Source organism: Carya illinoinensis, chromosome 13, assembly GCF_018687715.1.
Source record: "Carya illinoinensis cultivar Pawnee chromosome 13, C.illinoinensisPawnee_v1, whole genome shotgun sequence".
NCBI classification, from domain to species: domain Eukaryota; kingdom Viridiplantae; phylum Streptophyta; class Magnoliopsida; order Fagales; family Juglandaceae; genus Carya; species Carya illinoinensis.
The window spans coordinates 27,062,268-27,088,084 of record NC_056764.1 but is presented as its reverse complement, the minus strand read 5'-3'; the positions used below and the strand labels follow the sequence as shown (position 1 = coordinate 27,088,084).

At 38.0% G+C, this 25,817-nt stretch overlaps 1 protein-coding gene across 1 annotated transcript in view; it reads left to right on the top strand.

Annotated features, from left to right (window-relative positions):
- Window positions 1–3,369: 3,369 nt before the first annotated feature.
- The window catches only part of LOC122292056 (DNA polymerase epsilon catalytic subunit A-like), a 61,431-nt gene continuing 38,983 nt past the window's right edge, over window positions 3,370–25,817 (top strand). Inside the window, exons 1-18 of the mRNA XM_043100247.1 lie at window positions 3,370–3,900; window positions 4,430–4,495; window positions 4,605–4,664; window positions 4,773–4,868; window positions 5,831–5,991; window positions 6,218–6,306; window positions 6,449–6,666; window positions 7,569–7,655; window positions 13,513–13,647; window positions 17,613–17,735; window positions 20,902–20,985; window positions 21,928–22,092; window positions 22,206–22,382; window positions 23,236–23,349; window positions 23,653–23,757; window positions 24,738–24,856; window positions 24,957–25,098; window positions 25,175–25,269. Of these exons, the coding sequence (XP_042956181.1) occupies window positions 3,742–3,900; window positions 4,430–4,495; window positions 4,605–4,664; window positions 4,773–4,868; window positions 5,831–5,991; window positions 6,218–6,306; window positions 6,449–6,666; window positions 7,569–7,655; window positions 13,513–13,647; window positions 17,613–17,735; window positions 20,902–20,985; window positions 21,928–22,092; window positions 22,206–22,382; window positions 23,236–23,349; window positions 23,653–23,757; window positions 24,738–24,856; window positions 24,957–25,098; window positions 25,175–25,269 (2,195 nt within the window). The 5' untranslated portion in view covers window positions 3,370–3,741. The remainder of the gene's footprint in view (window positions 3,901–4,429; window positions 4,496–4,604; window positions 4,665–4,772; window positions 4,869–5,830; window positions 5,992–6,217; window positions 6,307–6,448; window positions 6,667–7,568; window positions 7,656–13,512; window positions 13,648–17,612; window positions 17,736–20,901; window positions 20,986–21,927; window positions 22,093–22,205; window positions 22,383–23,235; window positions 23,350–23,652; window positions 23,758–24,737; window positions 24,857–24,956; window positions 25,099–25,174; window positions 25,270–25,817) is intronic.

Sequence of the window (25,817 nt, the reverse complement as noted above, 5' to 3'; positions counted from 1 at the left end):
TGGGAAAAGATGATGAAGATATTGATGAAGATGATTTTGACATTCTAAGATGAACCCCCATAAAACAATTGAATAATAGTTGAATAATGATGGAATAATTAATGAAGAGCGGAAAGTTTTGACAGATTAATGAAGAGCAGCAGGTTTAGAAAGTATTATTGATAATATAATTAGTTTTTAATTTTCAACTTTTTTTAATGAAGGGAAGTTAATGAAAGAGGATTATAGTTCTACATCATGACGATAAAAGAAGAACCTGCTATGAGCACTAATGTAGACCAATTTTGTATACACATTGTCATAATTATTGTACATTTACATAATTTTTTGTTCTCTTTGAGAGTTTAGGCACCCGAGACAAATATTAAGTATACACATTGCCAAAATCTTATATGTTTTTGGCAGGATTTGACTAACCAAGCAAACACATTGGAGGCCCAAATTTAATTTCAGAAATACATAAAAGACCCAGGTGGTATGACTGGAAATACTTGGTTGTTGAACATAGTTGTTTTTTTTGGTAAAAATTCATGTACATCTCACCAACAACTGAACGACCATTCAAGTGCACATTTATAATTGAGATTCAATAATCACTAAACAGGAAAATTAAGGATAAACAATCCAATTAACAACCTTGAAGCATTGAAGTGCAACTAAGGAAAAACCAACAACTGAACAACTATTCAAGTGCACATTTATAATTGAGATTCAATAATCACTAAACAGGAAAACTAAGGATAAACAATCCAATCAACAACCTTGAAGCCTTGAAGTGCAACTAAGGAAAAACCAACAACTGAACGACCATTCAAGTGCACATTTACCTAATCTTGAATTGTTAGTAAACGTAATTCGATTCAAGGTAGAGTTATGATACTTTGATATTTGTTAGTTATTGCCTAAAGCCTGAGAATCGAAATGAAGAGATAATGATAATAATCTCCATAGGTAGAAATGATTTCGATCTACTAGAATATTAATAGAGACTCTCTGTAAATGGAAGGTGAAACCTCCTACATCCTTAGACTTGATAGCCACTTTGGTATATTAATAGTTTACTTACATTAATAGTATTATGATTGAAAATGACAGGCTTGAGAGTAGTTTACTTACAATGTTCATTAGTGTATCAAGAGTAGTATTTTATAAATGTAAGTCAATCGGTTTACCTAATGTTGAAGGCAGTACACCATAAAAAAAGTCACTATGTGGTGCAGCTATGATACTTGATAGCCAAACCATATCTCTATTAAGTGTCTCTATTCTTATATTATAGAATATTCACTACCCTTAATTCCTTCACTTCTTTATTTTTTTTGGACTAATGTAACGTCATTTTCCCCAAATTTTCCAAGCAGCCATATGCATTAAGTATTAAAACCACTCATCTTAAACATAACAAATAAACGAGATAATATTCAATAAAATTACTGCGAACAACCCATAAAAACAAAAACATTAGACTCGAAGAAATCAAACCCAACCGAGCAGAAAATAAATAAATAGAGCTACAACCAACCAAACAGAGCTACAGCAGCTTATAAGATCCCAGTCCTCCAATAATACCCAAAATTCATCAGCAATCAAACCCAACCGAGTAGAAAATAAATAAATAGAGCTACAACCAACCAAACAGAGCTACATCAGCTTATAAGATCCCAGTCTGCCAATAATACCCAAAACTCATCAGCAATCAAACCCAACCGAGCAGAAAATAAATAAATACAAAAACGTTAAAACAAACTAAAACCATTTGAAAGAAATGCAAAAATTCGTGCCTTATAAGATCTCCAGCCCAGATTCGTGCCTTGAGGGTCGGGGGTTTGTGTCCCGTCACGATCTTAGGGGTCAAGACGACAGGGATGGAGGTTTGGGGGAGAGCACGGGGTGAAGACTGAGTGGGTTCTCTGGGAGGACGAGGAGGAGAGGGAGGGCGAGTGGGTTTTAGGGTTTGTGTGGGTTAGGGTTCGGTTCGGTTAGGGTTTGTGTGGGTTAGGGTTCGTGTGGGTTAGATTGGGATGATGATAAAGGAGAGATGAGAGGGAGATGAGAGGGTTAGGGTTCGGGTTCGTGTGAGATGAGAGGGTTGAGAGAAGAGATGGGTGAGAGGGACGAGAGAGAAGAGAGAGATGAGAGAAAACACAGACCACGGGAAGGGAAAGCTTTAGTTTGACCTTCAATGTAAACGGCGTCGTTTACATTATGTTGCCACGTAGGCCCCGGGGACGCAATGGAGACGCACCCTGGGGACGTTTAGACTTTTCCTTTTTTGTGTATTCTATTTTGGATTTTGACGTGACCTAAGATCAGGCCTTATAGAGTTGGGGGATCACGGAAGAAGATAAGCCTTACATAGTAGATTTTACTACATACAAGTAAAGTCGCATACTAATCTGCATATCAATACTTATTACTTCATACTTAAAATTTAAATTAGCACTGTTTTTAATAAAATCTAATTTTTGACTAATTATAATATATTAGTGTATATATTAATATATAATTATACTTATAACTAGATTTTTTCGAAAATAAAAACACATCGTTTATTATTTTGAATGAAACGAACCGTTTCATTTATTACACGTAGACGACTGTGCCACGGTTACCCCATTCGGCAAGTAGAGTTTTCAAAAAAAAAAAAAAGCGGAAGAAAGATAGGATTTTGTAGCGCGAAACCAAAGGGAAACCAGTGAGGGGGAGATCAAAACTGAAAGAGGTCTCTGTCGTGCTTTGGATGCGTCTTGCAGGGCCGTCGTGCGTTGGAGGGAAATCGAATCCAAAAAGCTGCTTTGGATTGGACGCTGTAGAGGGAAACCAGAAAGCGAAACCAGAGAGGTCTCCGTCGTGCGTTGGATCCGCCTTTGCCGTCGTGCATCTTTGGTCGCCGTCGTTCATTCCGCATCACATCCTACAAAAAATAGCTGCTTGATGCACCCTCCGAACATTCGGAGTGAATTTCTTCAGCAAACAAATTCTTCAGACATTAATCAAATTTCATTTTAAAATTTTTGTCAATGAGTGGCTTTTGTATTGAACAGGTTGTTGGGTACTTTGACACGAGCACTGCAGAGTTCGTGGGTGGATCTGGTTCAGGCCATCATCTCAGTGAAAATCATTCGGAGCACCGGGTAATAACAAGTTATCATATTGTTACTTTTATAGCATTAATGGAGATAGCAGATTTATTATTAACTCATTTTTTTAAAGCTGAGCTGAAATAATTTGTTGAGGACCTGCTTCCAGGGAAAGAAAAGGGACCCATAATACACCATTAAAAGAAGTTGAAAAAAATTGAAATCATTTGCTAATTAAAAGAAGCGGCTTTCTCGTGACAGAAGGGAGAAGAAGAAGAAGAAGAAGATGGAAGAAAGAGAGAGAAAATCTGGGGCGAAATGGGGAGACGAAAGAATTTACTGAAAGAAAAATGCAGTGTGTTAGATACGACGACGTTTTTAATTTTTACCCCGTTGGATGCGATGCCGCAATGTGGCCGCAGGGCGGTTTTACACAAAAGAGTCGTGCGGTGTTGCAAAACGGTGCTTAATTTTATTTTTATTTTTTTATTTGTCCAGCAGTGTGTGAACACAAAAGCGCGGGAAATTCACTCCGCTCGCCAAGTCCCTAGGCTCTCCCCACTCCATCGGCTTCTCACTTAAAAGTTAAAATATCAGAACTTCGGAAGAGTTTTGAAATCCCCCCTCTCTGACCGAGAGACCTTCAATCAGGTAACGAACCATGAATGGCGAAGGACGAAGGCGGGACCGCCAAAACCCTCGGAGCTCGAAGAAGCTGAAGTTAATACGCAACGCCGAGGAGGATCTCGAGTCCAAGCTAGGGTTCGATCTCTTTTCCGAAGGTGAAAAGCGGCTAGGATGGTTGCTTACATTCGCTTCCGTAAGTAAATTATGCAATAATCAATTTTGCACCACTGCACTTCTATTTCTCCTAAATGCACGCATTTTCTGTCTTTATTTTTTGCATAATCATATATATATATATATATATATATATATATATATATATATCTATTTATATATATGTATCAATTTGGTTTGTATCATTAACTATCTCATCTTTAAGTTTGGTTTATTTGATGAGAAAACAAGAAATTGAAAAATGGAGTGCGTGGCTTTTTTTTTCTTTTTTTCAGAAACTCAGCCTAGTAACTAAGTAATTGTTGCAATATTCACTAATTTCTACCCTTGCAACTTATATTGGAATTAGATGAATCATCTCGAGGGCCAAATAATTTAGCAACTCTACTCTTACGAATGAAAACTAATTTCTTCTAATATGGGATTCACAAAGTTGAGTTTTGTTTCATATGCATGAGATTTCATATCCAGACACGGTAAATTTTGAATTCAAGTTCCTGAAATTTTGTCATGTAGACATTTCTAAAGGCCTACTTGTAATTTTGCAGTCATCTTGGGAGGATCAAGACACCCAGCAAGTCTATAGTTGTGTTGACCTTTATTTTGTGTCACAGGTAAACTTTTATTGAATAATTCAGGAGGTTGCCTGCTGTAATACTTTCTTTCTTGCGGGCTTGCTAATTGACTTGGTTGATTATATAACTCTTTTTAGTTTGATTGTAGGATGGTTCTACTTTCAAGTCAAAATACGAGTTCCGACCTTATTTTTATGTTGCCACAAAGGTATATGCTTTCTATATTTAAATGTTATTATTGCCGATTAAAAATTTAATGTTGTTATTGGTCAATAGTTTCCATGATGTTGTTGCATTGATGATGTGAATATTTTAGGAAAAAATGGAAACCGATGTTGAAGCTTATTTGAGACGACGCTATGAAAGACAAATTGCTGATATTGAAATCATGGAGAAAGAAGACCTTGATCTAGTGAGCAACTATGCTTTTGGTCCAACTACTCTTTTAATTTTTTTGCTTCCTTAAAAATACGAGAATTCTTTGATACTTTCACTTCTTTCTTTTCTCTTACCTTCATATATTTCTAGGTTCTATCCATTTAAGTGTTTATCCAATTGTAGAAGCTCATGTTGTTTTGGGCAAAGCTAGATTAATATAATTGTGCACTGTTGAGTTATATTTAATCATATTGCATCATTTAAAATAGATTTGGAAGTGGATATTTATTTTTATGACAAGTGATTTGGAAGTAGATATATATATTTTTTGATAAATAATATTCATTATCGATGCCGACACTGCATATAAATTTGGAAGTAGATATATAATAGTAGGGATTTTAGAAATTACTTGGTTTTTTTTATTTATTTTTATTTTTTATAAGTAAATGATTGTATTAACAAGAATAGGCATTATCCAAGTACACAAGATGGTATATATGAGGTAACACCTATGTAGGAAGAAGAAAAGGAAACAAGAAAGTTATGAAAACCAAGGCTATTAAAATCTACGACTATGACCCATAGAAATAATGTTCTAACAAAGAGTGATCTAATTTCCCCTAGAGAGCATTCCTTGTCTTCAAACGTCCGTTCATTTCACTCTTGCCATAAGCACCATAGGACACATATAGGCACCATTTTCCACAGCTCTGATTTGTGGAGCACCTCCTAGATTTGTCCAACTAACCAAGAACTCAACAACCCAAGCTAGCTCTAACCTACAGAACACATCATCCCATATCACTCTAGCAACCTCACAATGCAGTAGAAGATGATCCACAGTCTCGCCACTTTTCTTGCACATATAATACCAGTCTACTATGATGACCTCCCGTTTCCGCAATGTCTTTCTTTTCTCTTCAGTTGGTGGAACTGTTTGCTAATATTTTTCCCTTTAAATGCATTCTGATATCATTGTATGCTCCTTGACAGAAAAACCATTTATCGGGTTTGCGCAAACCTTATTTAAAGCTATCTTTTGACACTGTTCAACAATTAATGAATGTGAAGAGTGACCTATTGCAAGTTGTTGAAAGAAACCAGGAAAAATTTGATGCTGCAGAAGCATACGAGTCCATAATAACGGGAAAAAAGTAAGGCTCTATTCTCCAGGTTCAGGTTCTATTAGCATTGGAACAGCCATTGTTTTGCAAAATAATTAATATTAGTTGTTACTTTGGTGGAAAAGTTTATTGTTTTTCTTTCTGCTGTTCTACCTTGTAACTGCTGTTTCCGTTGCTTCTCTTTCTGGATCGAGCACCTGACCTTTTCCTCTCATCATAAGTGTTATCTCTTTGATGATTTCAAGACCATTTGCAGAGATCAAAGACCTCAAGATTTTCTAGATTGCATTTTTGACCTCCGTGAGTATGATGTTCCTTACCATGTTAGATTTGCCATTGACAAAGGTGATTCTTATCTCTTGATGCTGGTTTTGAGATTCTACTTACTTTTTATGAAGATTTTGATAAGAATTTTTATGAAGATTAAGAAGTTATGTTTTATTTGCATATCTTTTTTTTGAGACATTGAGAATTTCATATGATTCAGATGTACGATGTGGGCAGTGGTACAATGTTACTGTATCTAGTACTGGTCTTATGCTAGAGAAGAGAACAGATCTTTTGCAACGTGCTGAAGTGCATGTTTGTGCATTTGATATTGAGACCACAAAGCTTCCTTTGAAATTTCCTGATGCTGAATATGATTTGATAATGATGATCTCATACATGGTTGATGGACAAGGGTACCTGATCATTAACAGAGAGGTACATATGATAGGCTTAAGCTTAATGCATTTTCAGTATTTCTTCACTTGTTCCTTAACAAGATCTTGTGATTCCTAGTCTGCAGCATATGTTCAGACGTAAGAGTTGCATAACGTTCTAACTAGCATTTTATGGCATACATGCTTGAACTTAATCTTGCATCTGTTTTCTGTATAACTGTGATCATTCTAAAATGTATTGAATGACTATAATCTGCGTTTTGATTCTGAAGTTTGAGATTTATTGGTAAAAGTTGATTCCTCTCATAAATGCCTGTTTAACATCTAAGGTTGGGGGGTGGGGTTTTAGTGCTGGATGAAGTTGAGATGATAAGGGCATAGGAATAAACTCTCAGATAGTGATTTTCTGGTTTTACTACTAATTTTGTAATCGGAGATATTATATAAAGAAGTCTCTGTAAGACTCTTTGTATGACCATTTCTAGTGAATGATATCTAGAGCTCTTCCATGTGTGTTGAAAAATTAACATTCTGATACCATGGATTAAGTTTGCTTATAAGCTTTGAAGACGGCCTTTTTGCAACGTCCAAGATGTACTCTTTTAGTTACAATAAACTTATGTTTTTAGACAATTTGTGATACAATGGTATGTTTGTATTTCTATTTAATTAACCCAAGTTGATGGTAGAATTGATTATGGCCGGTATATGGTTGTTGCAAGTGCTTTTTGGAATTAATTACTCTGTCTGTTGATTTTCTTCTCAAATGACTGATGGGGCTTAATGATCATTTATTTGTTTTGTATCCATGTAGGCCTCATTATTGCCTTTGCCCAGTATCAATTGATCTCTTAGTTGAGATTTAATTGGATGTGATCATAGACTTGATTTCTTCATTGGCAATTGTTATAAATATCCATCATTTCTGTTGTTTATATCCAGTGTGTTGGAGATGATATAGAGGACCTAGAGTACACTCCGAAACCAGAATTTGAAGGGTATTTTAAAGTGACAAATGTTAAAAATGAGGTAATGACACACAAACTCACACACATATATACATATCAATTTAAGTATGTGTATTTATGTATTTATCTAGGCATATGTTCACTTACGTCTTTTATGTATGCATAATTTCACCATGTAATTAATGTCACTTATAGTATTTTCTCTCCGTACATTCCTGAGAAAATACAATGGTTCAGTGCGATGGATCTTAGTGGTTGATTTTGAGTGTAAACAGTGGAGTTTAGTATAGTTGTTTTACTGATTTTTTAGGAGTTGTTTATGTGAGATGGGGTCGATTAGGAACGTTATCATTGACCAGAAGTGCTTTGAGTTTAGGAAGGTTAATGAGAGATGGTGGAGAGTTACAGAGAGCAGTTGTCGAGCAGTGAATCACGTCTCCATTGATCAAGCCTCTTTGGGGTGGTTGGCGTCCATGGTAAATGAAGGTGCAGTTCAGGGGGGGCTAGTTGAGTTTCATAGAACACGGAGAAGTGGGTCTCAGGTTCTGGTGTTGCAGAGAAAACATAACTCCCATGGGAGATTTTTCTCTCTTTCAGAGTTCGGACAACATAGAAGAAGTGGGCTGTTAGTAATTCCGGAAGGGAGGAAAGGAGTACGTTGGAGGAATCTCGGGGACTTGCTACAGGAGTTAGTTTCAATGGGTTATGCTCCGGGAGGGGAATACAGAGGCAACCTCCCATGGAAGCCTCCTTCGCCATCGTAGGGGCAGCAGTCCCTATCGTATAAAGAGTTCCTATCTCGAGCTCCAAAAATGGTAGAGAAGACAGGAGATCTTTCCTCTTTGATGAAGAGCCTGATTTGCGTAGAAGGGGGCAGGAGCGTGTCGGGGTTGAATTTAGAAACTCTACTGCATGCGTTGGTGGCAATGGAAAAGCAGGTGGTAGAGTTGCAAGATAATATGGCATTAGTTAAACGATGCGTTCAAGAGGGTGTGATGAGGGATGTGGGCCTGGGTCAGTTAGAAGGCTTTAAGTTAGATGGGGATTTGCAGCCTCATCTTGTGGGGTATGAAGAGAAAGGCAAGGGCCCGGCGTGTGCTGGGCTTAAAGGGACCCAGAGTTCTTTCACGCAAGCCCACTCACCCATCTGGCCTGCCCACCCATCCATCGAGCCAACCCAGCCATTGAAGCCTGATGGTTACGGGTTGTAGAGGATTTCAACGGAGACCCTCGATACTCCTTCGTTGGTGGGTGGATCTCAACTCCCACCGCCGGCGTTGGATCAGAGGCCACCACCGAAGGTGGTGACAACGTCGAGAGGTCAGGGGTGCCGGAATACACGCCAGCAGAGCACAGTCTGAGTGAGCTTAGTGAGATTTTTTCTGTTCCGTTGAGTGGGTCTCTTTCTTCATCGTCGGTAACGGAGCAGGGGACGCTGACGACAGAGATGGGTTTGCCGGCGAGGTCTGTTGAAAAGGCTAGTGGGCTGACATTGTCCAGAGACATAGTTCCGACGGTGGGGAGTGAGGAGAGGCTCATCCCGGCGAAAATCTTGGCACAGAAAGGGTCGCCGGAGTTGGGAGGATGCACGGAGATCTCTTCTGTACTTGTTGAAACATTGGAAAGTGGGTTTGTGGTCTTGGGGTCTCCGAAAAGTCTTGTTACACAGGAGGAGGGGGGTGCCAACGGGAACAATTTGGGGAAGGAATTAGTTGGGATTTCAGTAGCATCTTGTCCTTCAGAAATGAGGGGGTCTTTGGGGGAGGCGGCTTGTGTTGAGGCTGATTTGCAAGTGGCCTTGTTTGTTGATGATTATGATGGGGGAGAGGGGGCTGTCCTAACACCTCTGTGTGCACTCCCTCCCAGTCCTAAAGTGGGGAGTTGCTACTCGTCATGGGTTTTGAAGAAAGTGAAAGAGATCCAAGCGGTAATTGGGATCTCTTGTGCAGGAAAGGAGGAACAATTTGAGGCTCTTTTAGTGGCTTTGGAAGAAAGCCACTCAAAATCTGCAGTAAAGAGGGATAGAGAACTGAAAAGGCTAACTTGTTCAATTAATTATGAAGGAAGTGGTGGAAGGGAGAAATTGAAAGGGAGGGGCAATTTAAGTTTACATGCATCCTAAGATTATATCATGGAATGTGCGGGGGCTTAATGAGAGCAATAAACGGCTTCAAATCAAAGCTTTATTGAGGATGTGGAAGGGTGATGTGGTGTGTTTGCAAGAAACAAAATTGCAAAGTATTGATAGAAGCATTGTTCGTAGTTTATGGGGATGTTCTTATGTGGGTTGGGCTTATTTGGCTTCAGTGGGAGCTTTAGGAGGGGTTTTACTTATGTGGGATAAAAGAGCGGTGGAGGTGTTAGAAGAGTGTATTGGTGACTTCTCGGTAGCAACTAAATTTAAAAATGTGGAGGATGGATGGGTTTGGGCATTTGTAGGTACTTACGGTCCTAATGTGGACAGGGATCGAAGAAGGTTGTGGGAGGAATTGGCGGGTTTTTATTCTTTATGGGAGGTGTCGTGGTGCATGGGGGGTGATTTTAACATTATCCGTTTTCAGAGTGAGCGCTCAGGGCAGTATAGACATACTATGGCCATGGAGGAGTTTTCAGATTTTATTTTTGATTTGAATCTCATGGATCTCCCGCTGGTAGGGGGCGAGTACACTTGGTCAAACGGTCGAGTTTGGTCAAAATTGGACAGATTTCTTGTCTCTCCTGAATGGGAAGCCCACTTTCCTGGGGTATGTCAGAAACAGTTACCTCGAGTCAGCTCTGATCATTTCCCTATTCTTCTAGACTGTGGGGGCATCCATAATGGTCGCTGGCACTTCAAATTTGAAAATATGTGGCTTACAGCGGAGGGGTTTGTTGAGTTGGTGAGGGAGAGGTGGTCTTCGTACCAGTTCTTGGGTACTCCAAGTTTCATTCTTGCAGGAAAGCTAAAGGCTCTAAAACAAAATTTGAAGAGGTGGAATTTGGAAGTCTATGGTCACATTGACAATCAGAAGTCAGCCCTACTGGAGGAATTGCAAAGGTTAGAGGAATAGGAGTTACAGGGAGATATCTTAGAGGAGGGGCAGCTGAGAAAGGGCATGGTTATGTCAAATCTGGAGAGAGTTTTGTTGGCGGAGGAGATCTCTTGGCGTAAAAAATCTAGGGCTCTTTGGTTGAAAGGGGGGGATAGGTGCACGAAGTATTTTCATAAAGTGGCAAACTCTCATCGGCGTAGTAATGCTATTGAGGTGTTACATTCTGGTCCGGAGGTAATGACTTCACCAACTATTATAGAGAACCATATTGTGCAATATTATGAATCCCTTCTCACTGAATCGGTTGATTGGAGATCGAAACTTGATGGCCTGTCTTTTGAGACTATTGACTCTCAGAGGGTGAGTGAGCTGGAGAGACATTTTGATGAAGATGAAATCTACAAGGTTATTTCTGGGATGGCAAAGGATAAAGCACCGGGACCAGATGGATTCTCTATGGGTTTCTTCCAAACTTGTTGGGACATAGTGAAAGGTGATGTGATGCAGGTATTTAGTGAATTTCACTCTTTTCAAAAGTTTGAAAGATCTCTTAATGCGACTTTTATTGCTCCTATTCCCAAGAAACCTGGGGCATCGATTATTGAGGATTTTCATCCTATAAGCCTGGTGAGTGGTATTTACAAAATAATTTCGAAAGTGCTAGCAAATCGGTTTCGTCCTGTGATGGAACAGATTATCTCCAAGTCACAAAATGCATTTATTCATGGGAGACAAATCCTTGATTCTGTGCTCATTGCAAATGAGTGTTTAGACCACAGATTGAGGGAGGGAGATCCTGGTTTATTATGTAAGCTAGACATGGAAAAGGCTTATGATCATGTGAATTGGAATTTCTTATTATATCTGCTTGGAAGGTGTGGATTTGGTGAGAGGTGGATCTCATGGATGAGGCATTGTATCTTTACTGCAAGGTTCTCAGTGCTTGTTAATGGCACACCTGTTGGTTTCTTTAGTAGCTCTCGGGGTTTGCAACAAGGAGATCCATTATCTCCTCTCTTGTTTGTTATAGTCATGGAGGCTTTTAGTAGGATGGTAAAGGCTGCAGTGGAGGGGGGTCTTTTATCTGGTTACTAGGTGGGTAATGGCACTGGTGAATCCATTACCATTTCACATCTTTTATTTGCAGATGACACTCTTCTCTTTTGTGATGCGGATACTAGCCAGATTCAAACTCTACGGGCACTCTTACGTTGTTTTGAAGCTGCGTCGGGACTCAAGATGAATCTTGGGAAGTCTGAGATGGTTCCAGTGGGTGCGGTCTTTAATATTCACAGCTTAGCAAGCATGTTGGAGTGTAAGGTATCCTCTTTGCCAATGAAGTATCTGGGCCTATCATTGGGTGCAACTTTTAAAGCAAGAGCTATTTGGGATGGGGTGGTGGAGAAGATAGAGAAAAGGTTGGGTGGGTGGAAACGGATGTATTTATCGAAAGGGGGTCGTCTCACTCTTATTAAGAGTACACTCTCTAATCTCCCTACATATTTTTTATCCTTATTTCCTATGCCGGTAGGGGTGGTGAATAGGATCGAGAAGATATTTAAGGCGTTCTTATGGGGGGGTATGGGGGAGGAGAAGAAATTTCATCTGGTTAAATGGAAGACAGTGTGTGATCCTGTGGTACATGGGGGATTGGGAGTGCGTGATTTGAGAACTTTTAATAAAGCGTTATTGGGGAAATGGTTGTGGAGATATTATGCGGAGGGGGGATCTTTGTGGAAAGCAATTATCGACGCTAGATATGGGACAGCTTGGGGTGGGTGGTGCTCTAATGAAGTGAGAGGGGGGTATGGAGTGGGCTTATGGAAGTTTATAAAGGGGGGGGGGTGGCCATGTTTTGAAAACCAGATTTGTTTTGTAGCAGGTGAGGGCAATTGCATCAGTTTTTGGCGGGACGTGTGGTGTGGAAACCATGCATTGAAAAGGGCATTTCCGGTTCTCTATAGTATTGCTGTGAATAAAGAGGCTTCTATGGCAGACATGCGTCTCTTCTCGAATGGTTCCCACCATTGGAATATTCTTTTTAGTAGGAACTTTCATGATTGGGAACTAACCATTGTTGCAGAGTTTTTCAGCCTACTATATTCCAGGGGGTTGCTTTCGACACAAAGGGATAGATTGAAGTGGAGGGCTAATAATAAGAAATGCATGGTTAAGGAATATTACAAAATCTTGACATCACAAGATCATGCTCTGTTCCCTTGGAAAAATATATGGAGGTCTAGGGTACCATCGAAAGTTGCTTTCTTTGTATGGAATGCGGCTCTTGGGAAGATCTTGACTTTGGATAATTTGAGGAAGATGGGTTGTGTTGTGGTAGATTAGTGCTATATGTGCAAAAAGAATGGAGAAACTGTAGACCATCTTCTATTGCATTGTGAGGTAGCAAGGGGGTTGTGGGAGGGAGACCTTTCGAAGGGTGGATGTTTCTTGGGTGATGCCCAAAAGGGTGGTGGATTTGTTGGGATGCTAGACGAAGCTACAAGGTCGATCTCAAGTGGCTACGGTGTGGAAGATGATTCCGCTATGCATCATGTGGTGTATTTGGTCAGAAAGGAATGCGCGTTGTTTTTTATGATAAGGAACGTACAAGGGAGGAGCTGAAGAATATTTTTCTCCACACTTTAATGCTTTGGTTTTCTGCTATTGTACTAAATGGGGACAATGTTCATGATTTTTTGTCTTTAATTCAGCATAGTTAGAATGTATTTAGGTCTTTTTCTGTATACTTCCGGTGTACACATATCAATAATATCTATCTTTTACTTATAAAAAAAAAAAAATTCACCATGTATACACGCATATGTATTTACATCAATTACGGTGCTTATATACAAGTCAAGTTTTGTTATCTGGTACTGCTTGCAGGTAGAGCTTCTTAGACAGTGGTTTGCCCATATGCAAGAGCTCAAGCCCGGTATTTATGTCACATACAATGGTGATTTTTTTGACTGGCCATTCCTGGAAAGCAGAGCAGTCTATCATGGCATTAAAATGAGTGAAGTGCGTTGTTTATTTCTGTTAATTGAATTTCAACATCATCATCTTAAAATTTTAGCTCTTTGAATTATTGAGAAGGAAAAAACATAGTTATTATTAGCTGCCTGCATAAGGTTTACTTTCTCTATGTTATTCTATAACATTCTTTTATTTGTAGTATTTCTTTTAAATAATTGAAGATTTTATTAAAAAATGTGAAAAGTATAGCTCAAGTACATTGGAGGTCTATGAAATTGGTTCCTAATTAGAAATAGAAAAAGATACAAGAAGATCATGGGAATTCAGCCCGCTAAAATCTATGGTGGCTGACCAAAGAAACAAAGGATTGGAAAAGAAAAGTTTAAGCTCCTTCAACATCCACTCATCATCCTTCAAATTCCTTTCAAAGTGAAAAAAGTTGTTCTTAGAGGTGCCTTAGTCTGCCAAATGCCCTCATAGGAAGAGTTACTGTCTTGGGGCCATAAGGACCCAATAAAAGATCTAACAGTGAACTCCCTTTCTTGGAAGGGATGAAAGAGTTTTAACTTTGACCTCCAAGACATAATCTAGTGGAGTACAAAAGATTGAAAAATTCCGTGATGATATCAAATTTCCATTCACGAGCCACTCTGATAAAACTAACATTCTATTGAGGTGAGACACTGGAGAACTACAATAAATTAGCTACCGAAGCCTTATGCACATGCATGCAGGCCTTGTCTATGTACCTTATGTCATGCCAAAATCTAATCTTAGAGCCATCACCCACCTCAAGTCTAGTGTGACAGGAGAAAACTCCCCCTCTTTTGAGATTTTTTCACAACCTCTCATACAATCCATGTGCCTCTCATTAGAATGCTCACCTTAAGTACAACCAAATCGAGAAGCCGCTACAATTTTACACAAGGCCTTCCTCATGTTAGTAACGCCAAAGCCACTATCCAAGAAGAACTTGATTGACCAAGAACAAATTTTGAACTACCAAACCTCACTTGGAAATCGGGGAACTTATCTTTGCCTAATTTGATAAGCGAAATTTGAACTCTTCACCTATCTTTCTCAATAAAAAATCTTGCTATAACTTTTTAATTCCATTGGCCAATCAATGCTTAGTCTTCTCTATCACACCACTCGAAATGGACTTGGCTTTTTAAGAGGCTCCCAAGGGGAGGCGAAGATATTTCATAGGCAAAGAGGATACCTTGCAACCTAACATGCTAGCTAGACTATCCACTTTAGAAACATTACCCACATCCCAATTTCACTTTCAACATAGAAACATCTTTGAAGTACAAAAAAAGTGCCCTCAAAGGGCAAAGGTGGCATGGGTTTGCCCTACAAAATCTCAAGGTATCATTTGCAAACAATTGATGGGAAATGTTGAGTACAACAAAATTGCTATCCCCCATATCAGTCCTTAGAGAAAGCCTTCATCAACAGTTGTTGACAACATTTTGCTGAGGCCTTCATGAAATGAACAATCAGTAACAAAGACAAGAGCTCACCGGTCTTAGACCACGAGAGGCAAGAGCTATTGAAAAATCTAAGAGGGAATACCATTAACCAATACATAAAGCGCACTGAGTGGATACATTACACTATCCAAGACAGTCATTGCTCCCAAAATCTTATCTCCCAAGACTTACCAATCAAAATAGAAAGAAATCATATGTGCCAAGTAAATAATAAAGAAACTCGCAGTTAACATGATTGTAGGCCTTCTCAATATCTAATTCCAAAGTACCCTTGGCTCACTTGAGCTAAGCCTACTATCCAAGAATGTCTTATCTATAAGCACTGAGTATAAAATTTGTTTACCTTTGACAAATGCATGCTCTGGTTTTGAAAGAATCTTCTCAATAAGCATACTCAACCGATTAGCCTGGACTTCGACAATTAGCTTGTACATTCTCTTCACAACCTAATTGGTTGGTTATCTTTAAAACCCATTACCCCAGCTTTCTAGAAATGAGAGTTGAGAAAATGCCATCAACACTTTTTTCAAACTTGTTTGAAAATTCTGGAATTCCTGCATAATGTTGTCTTTAATCACATCCTTGCAAGCTTGAAAGAAAGCCATTGTAAAACCATTTGGGCCTGGTGCTTTGTACTGCTCATAATTTTTACCACCTTTTGTGTTTTTGATAAGTAATAAGTTATTTCATTGATATAAAGATAGGCATAGCCTAGGTACACTGGAAGTATACATGTGAATACACCTATTTAGGAATTAGAAACAGTTACAAGGAAATCATGGAAGCTGAGACCATTCAAATCTAAAGCAATGGCCCACAAAAACAAAGTCTTCTAGAAAAAACTCCTAAACTCATCCAAGGAATGCTCATTATCCTCAAAAAGCCTCCCATTTCTTTCACACCACATACAACAAAAAATACATATAGGAGCCATTTTTCACACAGTTGCGATATGTGGTGTCTCAATGATTCCTCTCCAGCTGGCTAACAGTTCAACCACTCTGCTCGGCATTACCCATGCTTTTCCCATTTTGCTGAAAAAGTAGTTCCAAATGTCTCGAGTAACAACACAATGTAAATGTAGATGGTCTGCCGTTTCACCACTATTTTTACACAAACAACACCAATCTGTGATTATAAGGCCACGTCGTCTAAGATTGTTTATGGTCATAATCTTCCCTAGAGCTGCTGTCCAGACAAAGAATGCAGCATTGGTTGGTGCTTTACTCCTCCATACGTTCTTCCAAGGGAAGTTGTGCTTTTGTTGCATAGTAATAGTCATAAAAGGAGTGTACTGAGAACTTCCCTTTCCTAGAGGATCTCCATTCTAGCAAGTTTTCAGTTGTGGCAGCAATAGGAGTGTTGTACAGCAAGTTCAAAAACTCCACCAAAACAGTCACTTCCCAATCATGGGCATCCCTATTAAGACTAATGTTCCACTACTGAGAACCTTGATTGATTACCCGCAAATCAGCCACCATAGCTTCTTTTTCCCTTGCAATACTGAAAATTGTGGGGTAAACATCCTTCAAGGCCGTGTCTCCCACCCACACATCCTTCCAGAAGCTGATCCTACTACCATCCTCCACACACAACCGAGTATTACTAGCAAAGGAGCACCAGCCTTTCCGTATGTACTTCCATAGCCCCACTCCATAGGTCCCCCTATGATCAATGGCTGTAAATAGTACTGCACAATTCGTAGTATGTAAACATAATCAACTGTAAATAGTATCATCATAGTAAGTGACCATTGCCTATGACTTCTAGCTTGTAGAAGAAGATTTCAGGAATCATTCTACCAAAAGAAAAAGGACCTGGCTCCATATTGTTGTCCATGTTTCTGCCTGCATCTGTTTTTCCTATAAATTTGTGTTACTTTAGAGCTGAATGGTCTCAGTTTCCAAGATTTCCTTGTATCAGTTACTAGATCCTAAATAGATGTATTCACATGTATACTTCCAGTGTACCTGGACTATGCATATTAATAGAATTTCTTATTACTTATCAAAAAAAAAAAAATTTGTGTTACTTTAGTTGTCTAGATTATGCCTAGGATTTTCAGATATGTGGTGCTTTATTTATTTATTTATTTTTATGCTTAGCTTTTTGAGCATTTAATTGCATTTGACACACATGAATTTTTTTGACTGTTGGTATTTTGAATAGCAAGAATTATACTTTGAACTTATGGTTTTGTATTAATATCATATAAAAAACTACAGGGTAGTATTTTGAAGTAGGTCATGACAATTCAATATCTTTTGTTTCATTGGACCTCAATGCTTTTTGGCTTGATGTGAGTTTGACATTATTCTTCTTATAAGTATAGTATTAGATTAATCTTGTTCTTATATATGCTGGATTTTGGAGATACTCTCTTTTCAGTTGTCAATGGGTTTCTTTATTTAAGCTCATGCTACTTGTAAAAAGTTATTGATTTACCTATAAAAAAGAAAGTTATTGCTTTCTTCCCTCTCAATCTAAACTTTGTTTTTCTTTTTGGTCATGCAGGAGTTAGGATTTCAATGTGACAAGAATCAAGGGGAATGTCGTGCTAAATTTGCTTGTCATCTGGATTGTTTTGCTTGGGTCAAACGTGATAGTTATCTCCCACAAGGAAGCCAGGGCCTAAAGGTACAAACTTCCATCTTGGGTTTTTTTTTTTTTTTTTTTTTTTTTTTTTTTTTAAATTTAATTTAATTTAATTTTATTTACTAAGCTAAAAAACAGGAATTTGTTTCTTATTAGTTCTGCTTGTGTTTGTTATAAGTGCTCTTATTTCTTTTCTTTTCCCACTAAAAAAGTCCTCTTAGATAGAATATGTATAAAAAAAAATGTATATCACGAGAGGGTTTCTCATGGTTAATGAGCTTTTATTTGTTTTTTGGATAAATAATAAGAAATTTTATTGATAAGCATAGTTTAGGTACACTGGAAGTATACATGTGAATACACCTATTTAGGATCTACTAACTGATACAAGGAAATCATGGAAGCTGGGACCATTCAACTCTAAAGCGATGACCTGCATAAATAAAGTCTTCTAAAAAAACCTCCTAAACTCTTCCAGGGAGCATGCCTGATCCTCAAAAAGTCTACCGTTTCTTTCACTCCAAATACACCAAAGAATACAAAGAGGAGCCATCTTCCATATGGCTGCGATCTGTGATGTCCCCGCAATTCCTCTCCAGCTTGCTAGTAGTTCTACCACTCTTCCCGGCATGACCCATGCTATACCCATTCTGCTGAAGAAATAATTCCCGATTTCCTGAGCAAACTCACAATGTAAAAATAGATGGTCCACCGATTCACCATTCTTTCTGCACATACAGCACCATTCTGTTATGATAAGGCCTCGCCTTCTTAGGTTGTCCATAGTGAGAATCTTCCCTAAGTTGCTGTCCATACAAAGAATGCAACCTTAGTAGATGCTTTGCTCCTCCAAATGTTATTCCAAGGAAAATTATTGTGTCTTTGATGCATAGTAATTGTATCATAAAAGGAGCACACGCAAAAATCTCCTTTCCTAGAAGGTCTCCATACCATCTTATCTTCATTTATGGCATCAATAACAGTGTTGTACAGCAAGCTGAGAAACTCCACCATCTCAATAACTTCCCAATCATGTGCATCCTAAGTAAGACTTATGTTCCACTCCTGTGTGTCATTGATTATTACCCTCAAATTAGCCACCACAACTTCTTTATCCCGAGCAATTCTGAAAATATTAGGATAAGCATCCTTCAGGACCGTGTCTCCCAGCCACACATTTATATGTTTTGACATATAAATATCTTCATTCTGATTATTTTCTTATAAAAAAAATTCTTTTCATCCTGATTACTATTGGTAGACATAAGAAACAAATATATTTAATATTATTTTTGTACTATCTATTTTTGAGGTCTGAAATGACTAATAGACGTATTGCATGCTAGTGATATGTAATATATTTATTTTTGAGTTTCTGGCATCTAGCTTTACGTGATGTTCCAAAAATGGGACTGGACATTAGGGACAAATCTCAGGTGCCCCCAAAATCTGGGGGAAAAGAAATCTTTCGGCCCTCAAAATTCAAAATTGAATTATTCGTGACTTTTAATATTTTATTAGTGGCGCCCCAAGACAAAATTCAGTCTAGTTCGGCTCCCTTGTAGTAAATATCCAAGATTGAGTAATGGAGGGTGGTGAATGAGATCCTACTTGCTTCAGGGAGAAGTTCCTGTCCTTTATAATGATGTGAGGAGCTCCAATAGTTACAGTGACAAGTTATTTTGGAGTATAAACTTAGATGTGGCTTGGACTTCTCTTAGGTTTTTAAAATGGTATCAAAGTGAACATTAATTAGAAGTGTGGGTCTTTTTTTTTTTGATAAGTAATAAACTTATTGATCAAATGCAACTAGGCAAAGCCCATGTACACAAGGGGCATACAAAAGAGACACCTAATTACACTCTAGCAAGCTGAGAGGAAATCAAAAACTCATGAACATCCCCTCCCTTTAGTGCAATAGCCGAAAACCATTGGACCAAAGAAAATACAAAAAAATTCCAGATTTCCCCCACTGTTCTCTCCTTGTTGTTGAAGCATCTCTCATTTCTTTCCATCCATGGGCACCACAGTAAACACAAAGGGATCATCCTCCACATCGCAGCCAGTGTGGGTCTTTAGCTATGCCACCTACGATGGAATGACTTTGAGAATGCCATGGATTTAAAGGGAGGGATTGTGATACCCGGGATGGAGTATAAGAGGGTGGTGAATGGGATGACACATTGCTTGGGGAAGAAGTTATTGCCTCTTATAATAATTATAAGAGGCTCCAATTGTAACTATGACTACTTTTGGGGTATAAAAGCCCAGATGTGACTTGGTTTTTTGGGTCGCTACACTCCTAGAACAAAATTTTAGCTGTCCTTGTAACACTAGATTTGCTTGTACCAGTTTGTCAGTGACTAGTTGCCAGTTGGAATCTATTTTAAAAATTGCCAACACCCATTGGAATGGGTTCTCATGTGAGGTTGAACTTTTTGTGGCTCTCACAGTTTGAACACGCTTGTGTTCTTGAGATTCTTGAATGAATGCCTTCTAAGTTTAATGCCAAAGCTGCCATAGTGCAGTGTTAATGGCAATTATAGGGGTGGGGCTTGGGAGGGCTTTTAGGTGTAATTCTTGTTGTTGACTGAATATAGAAAAAAAAAAGGAAATTGCATATTGCAAGAGCAATTATCATTTCAACTAATGTAGAGGACTTTTTACTAAGCTTTATTCTTGTTGGCTTTTGTATCTTTATTAGGATCAGGAAAGTTAACAGTTTTATTGAATGAAGGCACTCAGAATTTTATGTCATGTTTTGCCAGATGCTGGATGCCTGACAGTTTTTTATACCCTATCCTAGACCACTCAGATAAAATCCTAGAGAATATTACAAAACCAAAAGTGATATCATAGGTTCACCTAGTGCTTCTTCATAATGTATTAATGTGTATTTATGGCTTGGTTGTCTATTTATATAGTACTTGAGTAGGCTCTGCTCAATTAAAATTTTAATATAACAAGATGGGAGTTACCATGACGAATCTAAATGACAAGTAATTATTGCTCGATTAACATATAAACACAAGTTCAGCTTGATTGCCATATTCAGGTTCTTCCGTCACCAATACAGTACATTTCTCTACCTGAGTTTGTAATGGTTGTGATACAATTCTTTGTTTCATTATTTTTAGTTTCAAATATCCATGTTTTTCCCTTACAATATGAAAGCTTATGCGTTTCCATTTCCTTGAACTGATGTCAGGCTGTTACTAAAGCAAAGTTGGGTTATGATCCGCTGGAGGTGAATCCTGAGGATATGGTTTGCTTTGCGAAGGAAAAGCCTCAGGTATGACAGACTGAAATAGTCTTTCTGATGTAGCAGTGGCAGGTTTACTGGGGTTTTGTAATAGAACATGAGGATAATGTTATATGAAAATGATGATGAAGGTAAAAGGATCGCTATATGAAGTCCTGTAGATTTTTGCCCTTTTTTTTGTTGTTTTTTCTTTTTGGGGGGGGGGGGGGGTTGCTTCGAGTGCAAATCGTATGATCGGCCATTTACATCTGTAGAAAGTGGGTGCTTCCACCATGTGCATTAGGTGTGAAATTTACTTCTTTGTTGGTCTTTTGGAGTAAGTGATATGGTTACTTGGTTGAACTCAGTGTCTTTCAGCAAGTATATATAGGGTTATAGAGAAGCAGATGCATAAGCAAATCTTTGACTTTTACAAAGTTTTACTGATGTGATCCAATGATAATTCGTTGATATTCTAGAGGGACCAGCTGCTAGTTATGACTCAATGGCAAGTAGGGAATTGTCATGTGCTTGGTTCTATTACAAACGGTATATGACATCAGGCTGATGGGGGCTGAGTGTAATCCTGCTATAAAATACCCTTGCACTTGGACTGCCTGTCTTTTTTTAGCAATTTATAAGCCAACAAATGCAAGAAACACCACCAGCTGCCCTGCCTTCCTCTTATTTCGATACACATACATGTGTTTATGGAAGTTGCTGGCTGCCAACGTATTAGATGCTCCATCCCAAGTGTTAATGTTTTGGTGCATAGGAACTAGGAAGGGTATATACGATAACTCTTATGCTTGGCAGTCAGCAATGTCAAACTATTTTCTTATGCATTGTGCCTGCTAATTCCTGTTAGTTATTTTTTTTTTTTAAAGTTTAAACGTGTTTATTTTTAGCCTCTTTTTCTTTCTTTCTTTTGTACGTTGCCTTCTGGGGAACATTGCTAATACTTTTAGTCTGTTGTTGAAAATGGTGTTACAGATGATGGCCTCCTATTCTGTTTCTGATGCTGTTGCTACTTACTACCTATATATGACCTATGTTCATCCCTTCATATTCTCTCTTGCTACTATCATACCCATGTCACCTGATGAGGTTTTACGCAAAGGTAGTGGGACCCTTTGTGAAATGCTTCTAATGGTTCAGGTGAGTTCTTGTGCACATGCATTCTGAGGCTTTTACACTTTGCAAAGCAAGTTCTCCACCACTAAACAATTATGGTTCTCCAAGTCTCATTTGTAGTTTTGCTACCTTTACAGGCATACAAGGCTAATGTTATCTGTCCTAACAAACACCAATCTGATCCAGAGAAGTTTTATAATCATCACCTTCTTGAGAGTGAGACTTATATAGGTGGCCATGTGGAATGCCTTGAGAGTGGGGTTTTTAGATCCGATATTCCTACCAGTTTTAAGCTTGATCCATCTGCTTATGAGGTATGCAGTTTCTTTATTTGTTTATATAACTTGAAAATGACTGATAGTTCTGGTTTCAAGAAGTGCTCATCCTATATCTCTACATTGTCTGCTATCCTAGTTTGGCTTGAGCCAGTCTTTACCAAAAATTGATAAAACCTGGTACACATCTATCCAGATACTTGTACCTTTTTATTGTTTTTCTGTCTGCAACATTCATAGGCCATTGTCTGGCAAATTTTTTCTATTTTGTGTGACGGGTTTTCCAAGCAACTCTAATGGTTCTTTTATTTCCAATGGTCCCCTATATGTATGTGTTGTTGCACGGGGGTCATTGATTTCAATGGACTAAATGTCCACGATTTTCTACTTTCGGTTGTAAACCATAGTTAGGCACTCTCATTTATACTTCCTGTGTACTTGGGCTGTGCCCTTTTCTCTTATGAATAAAATTTTTGATTACATATGAAAAAAAAATTTCTACTGTATAATTATTCAAAGTCAAAATATTTTGATGTACACCAAAAAAGCAATTTGTATGTGCATACAAGTGCTAACAAACTAGATGTTCTTTAACCTTATGGTCTTGGTATTACTGAGGTGTACGTCGTTGAGATACTGTTTAAGTTGCTAATCACTTCACTTTTGATGCTATACTTTCTACTTTTAGACATTTCTTTCCAACAACTTCCTTCAAGATTGATCCATTCCTTTTGTAAGATTCCATGGAAGCTGCTTTACTGAAATATTTGCAATCATTTTCCTTTGAGAAAAAGAACTTTCTGGGTCTAATTAGATGCTACTCAATCACGATTTTGGAATAATTATTTAGTTTGTTGTTCATGCTTCGTGAATATGCTATTTTGAATTGCAGCAACTGATCAACAACCTTGACCGGGATTTACAATATGCTATAAGGGTAGAGGGTAAGATGGAATTGGAATCGGTGTCTAATTATGATGAAGTGAAGGATTCTATAATGGGAAAGGTGCTGATTATTTCTCTTTCAAGCATATAAGCTCATCTCTAATTATAGGGCTTGGACTCATCCAAATGTGTTCAGCTAATTTCTTTACAAAGGGGCATTAGTGTCCATAATGCTTCATTTTTCTGTTAATATTTAAAGCTTTTGTTGCATCTACAAAGCCTGCGATACATTCTTAATATTATTTTTTATCAAATACTTTTTGACCTAAATGCTTATAAAAAGAAGTTTTTCCATGACATTAACATCTGAACCTTAAAAGTGATTTCTGGAAGAACTGTTTTTCTTTTATTCACTCATCTGCAGCTTGTGAGATTGCGAGATGAACCTATACGCGAAGAAGGCCCCCTAATATATCATCTCGATGTGGCTGCAATGTATCCAAATATTATTTTAACAAACAGGCTTCAGGTACGCTGGTAATAAATGCTTTAATCAATTATGATCAACCCCCCCTTTTTTTGGGGTTTATTTGACATTCACTTATAAAATATGTTGCAAGGGTGCAGTGCGTTAGACTATAGTATGAAGTATATGACAGTGTAACTGGAGAATATCTTTAAGGCGTTGTTTTATCACAATAATGTGAAAAATAATCATATATCAAAGCAGAAGGCTGAAATAACCGAAATATACAAGAAATGCTCCTAAAACACTTCATTGCTCCAAAAATACTTCATTCTAAGTCCAAAAGCTAAGAAATTCTAAAAAGACGTGGAAATGGATGCTCTATGTAGCTCAAAACCATCAGGTTATTTTTCTCTCTAAATTGTCTATAGGCATGCTGGAGTAGCTTTCCATATTCTCTTGTCTGCTTCTACATAAAAGATGCTTCCCTTGAAAGCCTGTAATTAGATCACATTCCTTGGCATTGCTCATATAACCCTAGAAAGAGTACTGACAAGTGAACTGGTCTCCGTTGATGCCAAACAATGGAGTAATAGGTCATCAACAGGCTCTCCATTGGTTTTACACGTGTAACACCTATCAACTATGACAGCTTCCCTTTTATAAAGATTGTCTCTTATCAAGATCTTCCCCAATGCAGCTGTTCAAATGAAAAAGGAAACCTCCTGAGGAACACCTGTAATTCCAAGGGAACATTAGTCAAATTGGCTCTCTCCGTGTGTAATAAAGAGAATGAACACAAAACTTTATTGCCACTTAAAGCAAGGGCTGTTAGTGGCTTTTACTTTTAATTGAGTTGTCTCCTGATCGGCATATTTTACAGTTTCTTCCTGTCAAATTGTAGCTGATTTATTCTTTGTTTTACAAAATGCCTTAATTTTTGCCCACTTGTGTCCTCAAATTGTTGTTTTTGTCTCTCTGCCCCCTCTGCCTATACCTTTACCATCAATGTACATTAAGGTTTCTCCTTGTTTTATTTCTAGCCACCATCAATAGTTACAGATGAGGTGTGCACTGCATGTGATTTCAACCGTCCAGGCAAAACTTGTCTACGAAAACTTGAATGGGTTTGGCGGGGAGAGACATTTATGGCAAAGAAAAGGTATCATTTCTGTGTTTAGATCTTCCAATATATCTATAGGCTGTATCCATAAAAAGACTAACTGATGATTTTGCCTGGACATCACCTTGAATAACTTCAGTGACTATTACCATTTGAAGAGGCAAATTGAGTCTGAGTTTGTTGATGGTGCCGATGGTCAGTTGAAAAAATCTTTTCTTGACCTTCCTAAGACAGAACAACAGTCAAGGCTAAAAGAACGTCTAAAAAAATACAGTCAGAAGGTATATTTCTCACTGTCTTGGTAGATATGTTTGCTTAACTGATGCCCAAGAGATTAAACTTTACTTTCTTCTGCAGGCATATAAAAGGGTACTTGAAAAGCCAGTCACTGAACTCCGAGAAGCAGGAATCTGCATGCGGGAAAACCCATTTTATGTTGACACTGTTCGTAGGTGAGCGGTTAAAATTTGTTATGTCATAAGTTTTGTATACTATATATTGAAAAAGATAATCTTTACTATGTAAGTGTAGATAATGGTGATGAAACAGTGAAGGTGACTAGGTGTCTTGTCTTGTATATATCCTGTGTACTTGGGCTATGCTTATTCTCAGGGTTGGTTTGGATACCCAAACCCAAACTATCTCATCTCATTTCATATAAAATCATTACAACTTTCACAAATTTCCACACAAAATATAATAAAAAATTCAACTTTTTCAAATTCCAAAACAAAACTAATATTGAAAAATTATATTATAACAAGATTTTGTTCAACGTTTAACAAAATATCTCATCTCATCTCATCTCATCTCATCTGAACTGTGTAACCAAACGAGGTCTCAATCTTATTAAGAAAGATAATAACAAAGCACTGGAAGTGAATGCTCACTTGGATATGCATTTGATAGACATGAGGTTGACAGATAAGATGAATCGTTTGTGTACACCTGCATTCCAGAATTACTTTTGTTACTTCTTTTCTCTCTCTCTCTTTCTCTC